Below are 15242 nucleotides of genomic sequence, written 5' to 3'. Positions count from 1 at the left end.
GAGAGAGAGAGAGACTCACCATGCCCAGTAGGGCTAGTCCCAGAGAGAGAGAGATACTCACCATGCCCAGTAGGGCTAGTCCCAGAGAGAGAGACTCACCATGCCCAGTAGGGCTAGTCCCAGAGAGAGAGAGAGAGAGTAGAGTAGAGAGAGAGAGAGAGAGATACTCACCATGCCCAGTAGGGCTAGTCCCAGAGAGAGAGACTCACCATGCCCAGTAGGGCTAGTCCCAGAGAGAGAGAGAGAGAGATACTCACCATGCCCAGTAGGGCTAGTCCCAGAGAGAGAGACTCACCATGCCCAGTAGGGCTAGTCCCAGAGAGAGACTCACCATGCCCAGTAGGGCTAGTCCCAGAGAGAGAGATTCACCATGCCCAGTAGGGCTAGTCCCAGAGAGAGACTCACCATGCCCAGTAGGGCTAGTCCCAGAGAGAGACTCACCATGCCCAGTAGGGCTAGTCCCAGAGAGAGACTCACCATGCCCAGTAGGGCTAGTCCCAGAGAGAGACTCACCATGCCCAGTAGGGCTAGTCCCAGAGAGAGAGAGAGAGAGAGACTCACCATGCCCAGTAGGGCTAGTCCCAGAGAGAGAGAGAGAGAGATACTCACCATGCCCAGTAGGGCTAGTCCCAGAGAGAGAGAGAGAGATACTCACCATGCCCAGTAGGGCTAGTCCCAGAGAGAGAGAGAGAGAGACTCACCATGCCCAGTAGGGCTAGTCCCAGAGAGAGAGAGAGAGACACTCACCATGCCCAGTAGGGCTAGTCCCAGAGAGAGAGAGAGAGATACTCACCATGCCCAGTAGGGCTAGTCCCAGAGAGAGAGAGAGAGAGACTCACCATGCCCAGTAGGGCTAGTCCCAGAGAGAGAGAGAGAGAGACTCACCATGCCCAGTAGGGCTAGTCCCAGAGAGAGAGAGAGAGACACTCACCATGCCCAGTAGGGCTAGTCCCAGAGAGAGAGAGAGAGAGACACTCACCATGCCCAGTAGGGCTAGTCCCAGAGAGAGAGAGAGAGAGACACTCACCATGCCCAGTAGGGCTAGTCCCAGAGAGAGAGAGACACTCACCATGCCCAGTAGGGCTAGTCCCAGAGAGAGAGAGACACTCACCATGCCCAGTAGGGCTAGTCCCAGAGAGAGAGAGACACTCACCATGCCCAGTAGGGCTAGTCCCAGAGAGAGAGAGAGAGAGAGACACTCACCATGCCCAGTAGGGCTAGTCCCAGAGAGAGAGAGAGAGAGAGAGAGAGACACTCACCATGCCCAGTAGGGCTAGTCCCAGAGAGAGAGAGAGAGAGAGAGACACTCACCATGCCCAGTAGGGCTAGTCCCAGAGAGAGAGAGAGAGAGAGACACTCACCATGCCCAGTAGGGCTAGTCCCAGAGAGAGAGAGAGAGACACTCACCATGCCCAGTAGGGCTAGTCCCAGAGAGAGAGAGAGAGAGACACTCACCATGCCCAGTAGGGCTAGTCCCAGAGAGAGAGAGAGACACTCACCATGCCCAGTAGGGCTAGTCCCAGAGAGAGAGAGAGACACTCACCATGCCCAGTAGGGCTAGTCCCAGAGAGAGAGAGAGACACTCACCATGCCCAGTAGGGCTAGTCCCAGAGAGAGAGAGACACTCACCATGCCCAGTAGGGCTAGTCCCAGAGAGAGAGAGACACTCACCATGCCCAGTAGGGCTAGTCCCAGAGAGAGAGACACTCACCATGCCCAGTAGGGCTAGTCCCAGAGAGAGAGACACTCACCATGCCCAGTAGGGCTAGTCCCAGAGAGAGAGACTCACCATGCCCAGTAGGGCTAGTCCCAGAGAGAGACTCACCATGCCCAGTAGATCTAGTCCCAGAGAGAGACTCATCATGCCCAGTAGATCTAGTCCCAGAGAGAGACTCACCATGCCCAGTAGATCTAGTCCCAGAGAGAGACTCACCATGCCCAGTAGGGCTAGTCCCAGAGAGAGAGAGAGAGAGAGAGACACTCACCATGCCCAGTAGGGCTAGTCCCAGAGAGAGACAGAGACACTCACCATGCCCAGTAGGGCTAGTCCCAGAGAGAGAGAGACACTCACCATGCCCAGTAGGGCTAGTCCCAGAGAGAGACAGAGACACTCACCATGCCCAGTAGGGCTAGTCCCAGAGAGAGAGAGACACTCACCATGCCCAGTAGGGCTAGTCCCAGATAGAGAGACACTCACCATGCCCAGTAGGGCTAGTCCCAGAGAGAGAGACTCACCATGCCCAGTAGGGCTAGTCCCAGAGAGAGACTCACCATGCCCAGTAGGGCTAGTCCCAGAGAGACTCACCATTCCCAGTAGGGCTAGTCCCAGAGAGAGACTCACCATGCCCAGTAGGGCTAGTCCCAGAGAGAGACTCACCATGCCCAGTAGGGCTAGTCCCAGAGGGAGACTCACCATGCAGGGGCTGAGGGCCAGCAGGGCTAGGCGCAGAAGACATGCCATTTTCCCACTGTAGAGGTCAAGCTGGGAGGCCAGCTGCAGGCTTTGTCTGTAGGCCATTACTGCCTGTACCAGCAGACCCTGGGTACGATACACCTCCGCCAGCCACTGAGAGAGGAGGGGAGAGAAAAGTGAGGGAAGAAGTACACGAACATACAATACTTTACAGACATCAAGGCCAATATCTTCAACCCCCCCCCCCCAGTCAGCAATGTGTGTGACTCACGTGCCAGGCGGCCACTGAGGTGGGATTGGCTGAGACGGCACTGCTGAGCTGCTCCAGGACAGAAGCTGGCAGGGCAGTACCGGCACTAGACAGGAGGAGGTGTTCACACTGCACCTGCCTCAACAGCAGGACTACAGCAGGGTGCTCAGGAGACACACTCAGGACCTGGGAGAGAGGGAGGAGAGACAGGGTTAGAGGCACGAGAGACGGGGTTAGAGGCACGAGAGACGGGGTTAGAGGCACGAGGTTAGAGGCACGAGAGACGGGGTTAGAGGCAGGAGAGGGGTTAGAGGCAGGAGAGACGGGGTTAGAGGCAGGAGAGACGGGGTTAGAGGGAGAATTGCAAGAGAGGAGGAACACCTTCAGGAGATCAAACATGAAAACTCCTTCACTTTCAAATTAGACTCCAAAGCTCAGAGAGATGTATGACGGATGTGGTTTGGAAGTGCTGAGCGTATAGGGGACGTATGACTGTTGCATGTACAGGGTGTATTTGTATTTCTTATGGAGGCAGTTTATACAATTTTAAAAACATTACAATACATTCACAGATTTCACAACACTGTGTGCCCTCAGGCCCCTACTACTACATATCTACAGTACTAACTCCATGTGTATGTGTGTGTATAGTGCGTATGTTATCGTGTGTGTGTGTGTGTGCCTATGTTTGTGTTGCTTCACAGTCCTGCTTTTCCATAAGGTGTTTTTAAATCTGTTTTTTAAAATCTAATTTTACTGCTTGCATCAGTTACTTGATGTGGAATAGAGTTCCATGTAGTCATGGCTCTATATAGTACTGTGTGCCTCCCATAGTCTGTTCTGGGGGACTATGAAGAGACCTCTGGTGGCAAGTCTTGTGGCCTATGCATGGATGTCCGAGCTGTGTGCCAGTAGTTCAGACAGCTCGGTGTATTCAACATGTTAATACCTCTCATAAATACAAGTACTGATGAAGTCACTGTAATCTCTCCGCCACTGAGCCAGGAGAGATTGACATGCATATTATTAATATTAGCTCTCTGTGTACATACAAGGGCGAGACGTGCTGCCCTGTTCTGAGCCAATTGCAATTTTCCTAAGTCCTTTTATGTGGCACCTGACCACATGACTGAACAGTAGTCAAGGTACGACAAAACTAGGGCCTGTAGGACCGGTCTTGTTGATAGTGTTGTTAAGAAGGCAGAGCAGCGCTTTATTATAGACAGACTTCTCCCCATCTTAGCTACTGTTGTATCAATATGTTTTGAACATGACAGTTTACAATCCAGGGTTGCTACAGGCAGTTTAGTCTCCTCAACTTGCTCAAATTCCACATTCATTGCATGATTTAGTTGAGGTTTAGGGTTAAGTGAATGATTTGTCCCAAATACAATGCTTTTAGTTTTAGAAATATTTTGGACTAACTTAATCCTTTCCACCTATTCTGAAACTAACTGCAACTCTTTGTTAAGTGTTGCAGTCATTTTAGTCACTGTAGTAGCTCACATGAATCGTGTTGAGTCATCCGCATACATAGGCACTCTAGCTTTACTCAACACTACCCTGGGGAATTCCTGATTCTACCTGGATTATGTCTGAGAGGCTTCCATTAAAGAACAGCCTCTGTGTTCTGTTAGAGAAGTAACTCTATCCACATTATAGCAAGGGGTGTAAAGCCATAACACATATGTTTTTCCAGCAGCAGACTATGATCGATAATGTCAAAACGTGCACTGAAGTCTAACAAGACAGCCCCCACAATCATTTCATCATCAATTTTTATCAGCCAATCATCAGTCATTTGTCTGAGTGCTGTGCTTGTTGAGTGTCCTTCCCTATAAGCATGCTGAAAGTCTGTTGTCAATTTGTTTACTGTGAAATGGCATTGTATTTGGTCAAACACTATTTTATCCAGAAGTTTACTAAGGGTTGGTAACAGGCAGATTGGTCGGCTATTTGAGCCAGAAAAGGGGGCTTTACAATTCTTGGGTACGAGAATGACTTTAGCTTCCCTCCAGGCCTGAGGGCATACGCTCTCCAGTAGGCTTAAATTGAAGATGTGGCAAATAGGAGTTGTCTGCTATTATCCTCAGTATTTTCCATCCAGATTTTCAGACCCCGGTGGCTTGTCATTATTGATAGACAACAATAATGTTTTCACCTCATCCACACTGACTTGACGGAATTAAAAAGTATGATTCTTGTCTTTCATAATTTGGTCCAATGTACTTGGATGTGTGGTGTCAGCGTTTGTTGCTGGCATGTCATGCCTAAGTTTGCTAAACTTGCCAATGAAAAAGTTAAAGTAGTTGGCAATATCAGTGGGCTTTGTGATGAATGAGCTGATTCAATGAATGATGGAGCAGTTGGCTTTTTCCCCCAACATTTAATTTTAAAGGTGCCCCAAAGCTTTTTACAATCATTCATCTTTGTTTCATGGTGTTTCTTTTTATTCAGTTTAGTCACATGATTTCTTAATTTGCAGAATGTTTGCCAATCAGTTGGGCAGCCAGACTTAATTGCCATACCTTTTGCCTCATTTCTCTCAACCATACAATTTTTCAATTCCTAATCAATCCCAGGGGATTTAACAGTTTCTACAGTAATTTTCTTAATGGGTGTGTGCTTATTAGTAACTGGAATAAGTAGTTTCATAAATGTGTCAAGTGCAGCGTCTGGTTGCTCCTCATTACCCACACCAGACCAGCAAATATTATTTACATCATCAACATATGAATCACTACAAAACGTATTGTATGACCTCTTATACATTATATTAGCCAGCCTTTGGAACAATGGTTTTCCTAGATATGGCTATTATATTTGTTTTTAACTACCCTGGTAGGTTGACTGACAACCTGAACCAGGTTGCAGGCACTGGTCACAGTTTTATGTTTTTTCTTGAGTGGGTAGCTTGATGAAAGTCAGTCAATATTTAAAATCACCCAGAAAATATACTTCTCTGTTGATATCACATACTGTACCTTATCAAGCATTTCACACATATTATCCAGATACTGACTGTTAGCACTTGGTGGTCTATAGCAACTTCCCACAAGAATGGGCTTTAGGAGAGGTAGATTAACCTGTAGCCATATTACTTCAACAGTATTTAACATGTGTGCGTGTATGTACCTGAGAGCAGAGGGCCTCAGCCTGCTCTAGCTGGCCTCCACTTGTCAGTCCTGTCACAGCCTGCTGCAGCACCCAACCCTCCAGAGCCTGGGCCAGAGGCTGTTCCACCTCCTCCACATTCCGTACTACACACACACACACACACACACACACACACACACACACACACACACACACACACACACACACACACACACACACACACACACACACACACACACACACACACACACACACACACACACACACACACACACACACACACACACACACACACACACAGGTTAAAGAAAAGATAAACACATGGAGCGAGGGAAAAAGTCTCACATTTAAATACTTTCTTTCGATCCAGAACTTAAATAATGCTACATGACTTTGCTACACATGTACACAAAGTCACACACACCTCAGACCAGTGCTGACCTACCTTTCTCTGACACCACGGCCATGAGCACCTGCTCCAAGCCTCGTCTGCCAGGGGTGGAGCCAGAAAGGGAGCAGGCTGTGTTCTCTGTGTGACAAGCAGCCATTAGCCCCGCCCACACCGCCGGGTCATCTGACAGACAGACAGACGGGGTGAGGAACATGTTACATCAGGGAATCCATACACAGTGTCTATACACAGTCTTAAAGGGATTGAGGCTTTGTGTGTAGATGTTTATGTTGGAAAAGACTGTGTGTGTGTGATCATCATGGCCTTACCGGGGCAGAGCAGCACAGCCCTCTGCATGGTCTTTAGGGCGTTCCTGCTGCGATCTTCTCCAGAGTGCCTGCCACATGCCAGCTGGTTCACTCCACTGTACAGCAGTGCCCTCTGCAGCCACACACAGGTAGTGGCAGGCAGCACACCCACACACAGGGACAGAATAGACACAGTGTGAGGGAGGGAACCAAACCGAGAAGATCAGTGGTGACATTGGGGGGGGGGGTGTCAAGCAGAGACAAGGGTATGGGTGAGGCGTGTGGGCAGGGGTGCACAAATACCTTTCCTTGGGTCATGCTGGAGAGACACGCAACGTGGCCTGCCACTGCACCTCCCTGGAACACACAACATAAGCAGAGTGAGTGAGTGAGTGAGTGAGTGAGTGAGTGAGTGAGTGAGTGAGTGAGTGAGTGAGTGAGTGAGTGAGTGAGTGAGTGAGTGAGTGAGTTGACATACCTTGGCCTTCCTGGGGTAATACTGTGGCACCAGTCTGGAAAGCAGGGCCCACAGGGAAGGGTTGCCAGGGTTACTGCACCAACACAACAAGAAAGCGTGTTACTATCTGTATCTACATACCTACTCATATGGAAGAGATTCTAGTACTTTCTTTAATCCTAAACTACAGGACCAGTCAAAAGTTTGGAGACACCTACTCATATTTTGACTATTTTCTACATTGTAGAATAATAGTGAAGACATCAGAACTATGAGATAACACATATGGAATCACGTAGTAACCATATATTTGAGATTCTTCAAAGTAGCCACCATTTGCCTTGATGACAGCTTTGCACACTCTTGGCATTCTCTCAACCAGCTTCATGAGTTAGTCACCTGGAATGCATTTCAAGTTAATTTGTGGAATTTCTTTCCTTATTAATGCGTTTGAGCCAATCAGTTGTGTTGTAACAAGGTAGGGGTGGAATACAGAAGATAGCCCTATTTGGCAAGCATGTGTCTGTTAGAGTTCAGGTAACAGACACATCTCAACATCAACTGTTCAGAGGAGACTGAGTGAATCAGACCTTGAAATTTCTGCAAAGAAACCACTACTTAAGGACACCAATAAGAAGAAGAGACTTGCTTGGGCCAAGAAACACGAGCAATGGGCATTAGACCGGTGGAAATCTGTCCTTTGGTTTAGATTTTTGGTTCCAACATCCGTGTCTTTGTGAGACGCAGAGTAGGTGAAAGGATGATCTCTGCATGTGTGGTTCCCACCGTGAAGCATGGAGGTGGTGTGATGGTACTTTGCTGGTGACAGAGTCTGATTTTTTTAGAATTCAAGGCACACTTAACCAGCATGGCTACCACTGCATTCTGCAGCGATACGCCTCTTTGCACTTAGTGGGACTATCATTTGTTTTTTAACAGGACAATGACCCAAAACACACCTTCAGGCTGTGTAAGAGCTATTTGACTAAGAAGGAGAGTGATGGAGTGCTGCATTAGATGACCTGGCCTCCACAATCACCCCGACCTCAACCCAATTGAGATGGTTTGGGATGAGTTAAGTGTTAAGGAAAAGCAGCCAACAAGTGATCAGCATATGTGGGAACTGCTTCAAGACTGTTGGAAAAGCATTCCAGGTGAAGTTGGTTGAGCGAAGCTGTCATCAAGGCAAAGGGTGGCTACTTTGAAGAATCTAAAATATGATTTGTTTAACACTTTTTTGGTGACTACATGATTCCATGTGTTATTTCAATGTAGAAAATAGTCAAAATAAAGAAAAACCCTTGAATGAGTAGGTGTATCCAAACTTGACTGGTACTGTATAAGAAAAGGGACCGTGATGCTACTCAAGGGAAGGGGGATGGAATAGGTCTGTAGTACAGGCCGGGATTAGGGGTCAATATTGAGACTAGCAAAACGTTTCCCTTTGGACTATTGACTACACCCAGTGGAGTTGAGGTGTACCTGTGGACAGCCCTGGAGGCCTCTCGCTGCACAGCGCTGTAGTTGCCCTGCAGGGCCAGCAGGGTGCAGGTGAGCAGGCAGCGTTGCTCCACGGCAGCCCCAGTGGCCCTGCCCTGCTTCAGCAGCTCAGTGAGGGCCGCGCTGGCCAGGGTGCTGTCCCCATGGACAAGCCCCAGAGCACACAGGCACAGCAGAGACTCTGGCACAGGTTCCTTCAGCATGGAGCTATGGACACCACATAGACAGAAACACACAGAGAGACACACACATACCGTTTAGTCATTCAGTGTGTGAAGGGGGAAGTGTTGAAGCAGTGGTGCATCAGGAGGAACTGACCATTTGAAGAGCAGCGTTTTAGCAGAGTCCATGTTCCCCAGTCTGTGCTGTAGCAGAGCCAGAGAAGTCAGAATATAGGCCTTCTCTTTCTCAGTAGAGGTCACCATCAGAGCCTTCTCATAGGCTAAGAGACAGGGCAAAGTTGAAAGGCATCCACACATATAAAAATCCCCCCCCCCGACACTGAATGAGCCACTCACAACTGATGCTCTCTGGGATGAGTCCTGCTCTGCAGTAGGCCAGCGCCAGGCCAGCCAAGTCGTGGAGCACCTCTAGAGGTGTGGAAGAGTAAACGTGCACCGCCTCCTCCCATTGGCCTGTGTTGCTGAGGGGTAGAAACACCACACTTACACTACGAAACCTGTTTTTTGAGATCTTTCAATCATTTCGGAACGTTTGTACGAGGACAAAGTGTTGTGGTACCAGAGGGCCCGGCCATAGCTTCCCAGGGAGAAGGCCAGTAACTCCACGGAAGGCGTCGCCTGCAGCAACTCCACAGCTCTGAGGAGAAGAGGAAGAAGTCTGGCATTAGTGATTAGTGACATATGGCATTAGTGAATTACTTCATGAAAAACAGAAGAGGTGAATTTCCTATTAAACCTTTCATTTAAATAGCAAGTAGAGGCGCACTGTAACACACAGGCACACACAATCCATTTCCAGACAGACACACCTCTGGTAAGCCAGCACTGCCTGCTTCTTTAGCTGCAGGTGCTCGTTGAGGAAACCCAGCATGACGAAGGCATCAGGGTCTGTCTGGATCCGCTCTGACAAGATAGAAAGTAATTAACCATTTCCCTTTAGGCTTAGAGCTCATTCCTAAATTTGACAATCAAAGACTGAAGATACAAGCTCCAACAATCAAGTTTAGCCAATTATGGCATAAGAAGGCCATTGTAAGAAAGCTTAACTCAACCACACACCTGTGTACTTGCTCAAAGCCACCTGAGCGGCAGACACCGCGTTCATCTGGACAATGTTGTAGCGATAGAGCTCAGAGTCCCTGTTACTCTTATCCAGCAGAGTGGCACAAACCCAGTAAGCATAGCCCTTTACCCCCTCCGTCTAGGTGTGTATGGGGGGGGGGGGTTGAGATAGAGACAGAAGGAGAGCGAAAGGAGAGAGCGAGAGAATAGAACAAGACAGGATAACAGAATAGCAGACAATGAGATGCTACAACATCATTCCAATAGGTCTCAGCTGAGGACCACCAACAGTAGTCTAAAAGGAGGAATGAATTAACATACGTGTGTCCTGAGCTCTGTGGTGTGTCTGAACAAGTCCATGGTATCATAACTGCCCACCATCTCTGCAATAAGGGCCTGGTAGTAGTAGAAAACGGGGTGTGGGGAGCAAAGTGATGGAGAAGAGGAGAACAAGAAAGGGATGGGAGGTTAGAACATGTCTGTATAACACTGAGCAACACTGACTTGCATGGTTACGGTCTTTGGTGCCCTGTAGGCATGTCACAAGATACCTGTCCAATCCAGCAGTTGACATACAGTGGTTCCAAAGACTGGGCGATCTTAAAGGCTTCATGGGAGAGCTGGTAAAGCAATGGAGCAGGAATGAGGCGAATAATAAAATAACACACACACTATGGAAGTTGATGCTTTCAATAAACATCAGTAGATAGAATCACAATCAAGTTCATTTCCCAGAAATTAGACAATCCTAATACAATGAACCTGACAGTAATACAGACAGAACATAGACATAGGAATTTACACGGTCCAGAGGACACATACCTCAACACTGTCTTTCTTCAGATACAAAGCACCCAGGTTTGTCCAAGCAACAACATTCTGGATTGGGAGGACATTTATTTTTAAAAGAGACACACACACACAAACTGCACTGGGGACCAGTATGTTTAAAGAGACTGGCCTTTCAGCAATCTTAACGTTCAATATGCAGCTCGATTTATGGCAGAGTTGCTGATTGGTTGTTAAACCTAACAAATAATTCCATGACAACATATGGACTCTGGAAGATAGAATTAAAATTCTAACAAAGTTGTTATATTTTGAGGCTTAAAATCAGAGCCGAGACATTTTGTGGTTGGAATTGCAGGATGTATTTATTAAGAGAATTTTGACGTGAGCTAGCAACTTTTGACTGACTGGTCTGGAGAAACAAAAAAACTATACCAACATGTTCTGTGGAGGAAAAAAGTGATTGAGTTCCAATATGTGCCTAATCGTTGTGATTGGATGATCGTTTTGAGGGTTATCGAATCAGGATCAATTCCTCTGTTCTACTCAAGCTCATTAATGATAGAATGTTCATATTTGAAGATGGCAGAAAGGCCAGTCTGTTCAGCATGACAAGAAGTGGCAATGAGTGGAAGGATAGCAGCTAAACAGACTGGTACCCAGACTAAGACATAAGAGATGATTAAATGAAAAGTGAGTACCCAATACTGTGTGATGTGTTGTACTTACATTGGGTTCCACTTGCACTGACTTAATGAAGCTGTGTTGGGCAAGGGCATAGTTCTCAAGTCCTGGAAAGGAAGAGTAAACAGACATTGTTATGTTATAAACAGACCTAAAGACAAGACAACAACATCCCATAGCTTCACCACCAACGAAGGCTCCCATCAACCAGACAAAAGTTTTAAAAACGTCTACATTTTTTTGTGCCAAGGAGTATAATGATAGCAGAAACAGACTGGTACCCAGGCTACATCTTTCTACCTTTGCTCATGGCGACCACTCCCAGGGCGTTCCAGTAGCTATGGTTACTACTGTTCAACATGATGGCCTTCTTCACACACTGAGAAGAAGAGAAAGAGTGTAGTACATTGATATTGTATGTTAACTCCAAAACTTGTTGGTGTTTAACTCCAAGAATTGGGCTGAATACATCTCTTCTAACTCTTCCTCCCCAGACAATTGAGTGTTCTGCCCCATCCTGCCATCCTGCCATCCTGCCAGGTGGGTTTTGTACCTGCAGGGCCTTCTCCAGCAGCAGGGTGTTGTGCTCCATCTCCTGAAGGCAGGGGGGCAGACAGGCCTGGTGGTAGTAGTTGAGACCCAGGTCATACCACAGGCTGGAGCTCTCAGGCATCAGCTTCAGAGCACGCCCATAGCATCTGTACACAAATACATTATTCCTGATTCATCTTACAGTGCAGATCAAACCTAAAAATCATGACACCAGAGAGGGATCCTCATACCCAGTATCCATTAGCCTTGAGATAGCGTTGTCCTGTGTATTCAAATCACGTGGCTTCTATCAGAACACTAGAGACTAGCCGGTGTTGGCGCCTCACCTCTCCCCCACTCGGAGGGTGTGTCCTTGGTTGAGAAGGTGGCCCTGGTCTGGGGGTTGTAACCCGGCCAGGGGTCCTGGCACCACAACGCGGGCCCTGTTGGGGGCACAGTGCTGACTGAGGTGCAGGCGTCTCCCAGTAACTTCCACAGACAGGACAGGTCTGGACGCAGCTCTACAGCCCTGGGAGTGGACAGACACAGGCAAAGGGGATGTAAGTACAGTTAAGTGTGTTTTTGTATACATTTTCAGTGCAAAATCATTTTTAATAGTGAAAAACAAATCATGTGTTGAGGCATTTTGTTTCTTATGCAACTTGAGAAATTATGTAGGTTTAAAGTCCTCACAATACATGAAAGCAACAAGGCATTTATCAAATGTAATACTGGTAGCCCAAGTCATTCTCATGAGCAAAGTGCCCTTTGATACCACAGTGTCATTTTATTATGGACCCAATTAATTCCAATTCTCTCTGATCGCCAATGGTGAGTTCCAGTAATCCAATTCAATGAGCTGCCTCTCTGGGCTCCTGGGAACGCTGAGTGAAGTGACTAACCTGAAGAGGTACTGGATGGCCTGCTGGATGAGGTCTATGGCTCCTCCATCTCTATAGTCCTCCATCAGGCATCTGGCCAAGGACAGCAGACACTCCCCAAGACCTGGGGGCAGCACGCACACACGGAAATGATCGCAATGCTTGGGGCTGGTGGTACTGTTGAAGTCGGAATTTTACTAAACTTAGCCAAATACATTTAAACTCAGTTTTTCACAATTCCTGACATTTAATCAGAGTAAAAATTATCGGTTTTAGGACATTTAGGATCACCACTTTATTTTAAGAATGGGAAATGTCAGAATAATAGTAGAGAGAATGATTAATTTAATATTTTATTTATTTCATCACATTCCCAGTGGGTCAGAAGTTTACATACACACAATTAGTATTTGATAGCATTGCCTTTAAATTGTTGAACTTTGGACAAAAGTTTTGGGTAGCCTTCCACAAGCTTCCCACAATAAGTAGGGTGAATTTTGGCCCATTCCATCTGACATAGCTGGTGTATCTGAGTCAGGTTTGTAGGCCTCCTTGCTCGCACACGCTTTTTCAGTTCTGCCCACAAATTTTCTACAGGATTGATGTCAGGGCTTTGTGATGGCGAAACCAATACCTTGACTTTGTTGTCCTTAAGCCATTTTGCCACAACTTTGGAAGTATGCTTGGGGTCATTACCCATTTGGGAGACCCATTTGTGACTAAGCTTTAACTTCCTGACTGATGTCTTGAAATGTTGCTTCAATATATCCACAATTTCCCCCCTCATGATGCCATCTATTTTGTGAAGTGCACCAGTCCCTCCTGCAGCAAAGCACCCCCACAACATGATGCTGACACCCCCGTGCTTCACGGATAGGATGGTGTACTTCGGCTTGCAAGCCTCCCCCTTTTTCCTCCAAACATAACAATGGTCATTATGGCCAAACAGTTCTATTTTTGTTTCATCAGACCAGAGGACATTTCTCCAAAAAGTACTATCTTTGTCCTCATGTGCAGTTGCAAACCGTAGTTTGGCCTTTTCATGGTGGTTTTGGAGCAGTGGCTTCATCCTTGCTGAGCGGCCTTTCAGGTTATGTCTATATAGGACTTGTTTTACTGTGGATATAGATACTTGTACCTGTTTCCTCCAACATCTTCACAAGGTCTTTTGCTGTTGTTCTGGGATTGATTTACACTTTTTGCACCAAAGTATGTATCTCTAGGAGACAGAAAGCGTCTCCTTCCTGAGCTGTATGACAGCTGCGTGGTCCCATGGTTTTTGTACTTGCATACTATTGTTTGTACAGATGAACGTGGTACCTTCAGGCATTTGGAAATTGCTCCCAATGATGGGGTCTTGGCTGATTTCTTTTGATTTTCCCATGATGTCAAGCAAAGAGGAAGTGAGTTTGAAGGTAGGCCTTGAAATACATCCACATGTACACCTCCAATTGACTCAAATTATGTCAATTAGCCTATAAGAAGATTCTAAAGCCATGACATCATTTTCTGGAATTTTCCAAGCTGTTTAAAGGCACGGTCAACTTAGTGTATGTAAACTTCAGACCCACTGGAATTGTGGTATAGTGAATTATAAGTGAAATAATCTGTCTCTAAACAATTGTTGGAAAAATTACTTGCGTCATGCAAAGTAGATGTCCTAACAGACTTGCCAAAACTATAGTTTGTTAATTAACAAGAAATTTGTGGAGTCGTTGAAAAAAAAGTTAATGACTCCAACAAGTGTATGTAAACTTCCGACTTCAGCTGTATGTGGTGGCTGGGATTTACATTTACATTTAAGTCATTTAGCAGACGCTCTTATCCAGAGCGACTTACAAATTGGTGCATTCACCTTATGACATCCAAGGTCATCCTCCAACATGATCCATTCAGAGCTTCTGGACATACTGTAATTAGTGTATGCCGTCAGACTGTCACAGTTGAAACAGAACTGAGAACAAAATGGTCTCCAAATAAGGTCCTGCCAGGGTGCAAGACTGTAAAACAATAATAACCTTGGAATAGACACCAAAAAAGGACAGGAGGCACACGTGTGTGCACACTCAGACACACCCCTACCTTTGAGTGCAGGCACATAGTCCTCCTGGGCTATGATCTGCAGGTATTCTGCAGCAGCCTCTTTGAACTTGCCCAGGGTCTGTTTGATAGCAGCAGTCTGGTAGAGGCTGTATATGGAGGAGGGGTTGAGCAGCTGGGCCTTGGCAAAGGCCTTCAGGGCCGACGTGAAGCTCCGGCGGTTCAGGTAGGCCTCGCCCAGACATTCCCAGCACACCCAGTCCTGGGGGTCAGCCCTCAGAGCAGCCTGCAGACTGACATAACACATCAATGAGAGTGTTATGTGTGTATGTTCATATGTGGTGTCAGAGACTATGTTCAAAAGAGTGGTCGCCTCAGGGGTCTTACTCTGCACAGGCCTGGGGGTGCTGGCCCACCTTCAGGTGGTAAAGGCCTCGTCTCATCCAGGCCCACTTTGCTGAACCAGGGGTGGCTCTCTGGATCACTGACTGGAGCACAGCCAGGGCAGTGTCCTGAGGAAGGCAGATAGAGGGCAATCCAATGTCCGTAGTCTACACTAGCAAGAGAAACATTTCCTCCAGGCACAAAATAAACTGAATTTAGTTAGGTAGGCCTAAGTGACATTATATCAAACAGT

General features: G+C 47.0%; 1 protein-coding gene across 1 annotated transcript in view; it reads right to left on the bottom strand.

Annotated features, from left to right (window-relative positions):
• The window catches only part of ttc37 (tetratricopeptide repeat domain 37), a 40426-nt gene that overhangs the window by 12445 nt on the left and 12739 nt on the right, over positions 1-15242 (bottom strand). The window contains 24 exon segments of the mRNA XM_046348000.1: positions 2414-2566; positions 2685-2849; positions 5799-5923; positions 6226-6354; positions 6501-6612; positions 6783-6836; positions 6958-7030; positions 8419-8643; positions 8755-8878; positions 8955-9079; positions 9178-9255; positions 9428-9521; positions 9678-9819; positions 10002-10076; positions 10232-10300; positions 10503-10559; positions 11199-11260; positions 11454-11532; positions 11707-11851; positions 12032-12140; positions 12143-12213; positions 12587-12689; positions 14648-14898; positions 14993-15117. Of these exon segments, the coding sequence (XP_046203956.1) occupies positions 2414-2566; positions 2685-2849; positions 5799-5923; positions 6226-6354; positions 6501-6612; positions 6783-6836; positions 6958-7030; positions 8419-8643; positions 8755-8878; positions 8955-9079; positions 9178-9255; positions 9428-9521; positions 9678-9819; positions 10002-10076; positions 10232-10300; positions 10503-10559; positions 11199-11260; positions 11454-11532; positions 11707-11851; positions 12032-12140; positions 12143-12213; positions 12587-12689; positions 14648-14898; positions 14993-15117 (2745 nt within the window).

Source organism: Oncorhynchus gorbuscha, linkage group LG04 (assembly GCF_021184085.1).
Source record: "Oncorhynchus gorbuscha isolate QuinsamMale2020 ecotype Even-year linkage group LG04, OgorEven_v1.0, whole genome shotgun sequence".
Classification (NCBI taxonomy): Eukaryota; Metazoa; Chordata; class Actinopteri; order Salmoniformes; family Salmonidae; genus Oncorhynchus; species Oncorhynchus gorbuscha.
This window is presented reverse-complemented; position numbering and strand designations above follow the sequence as displayed.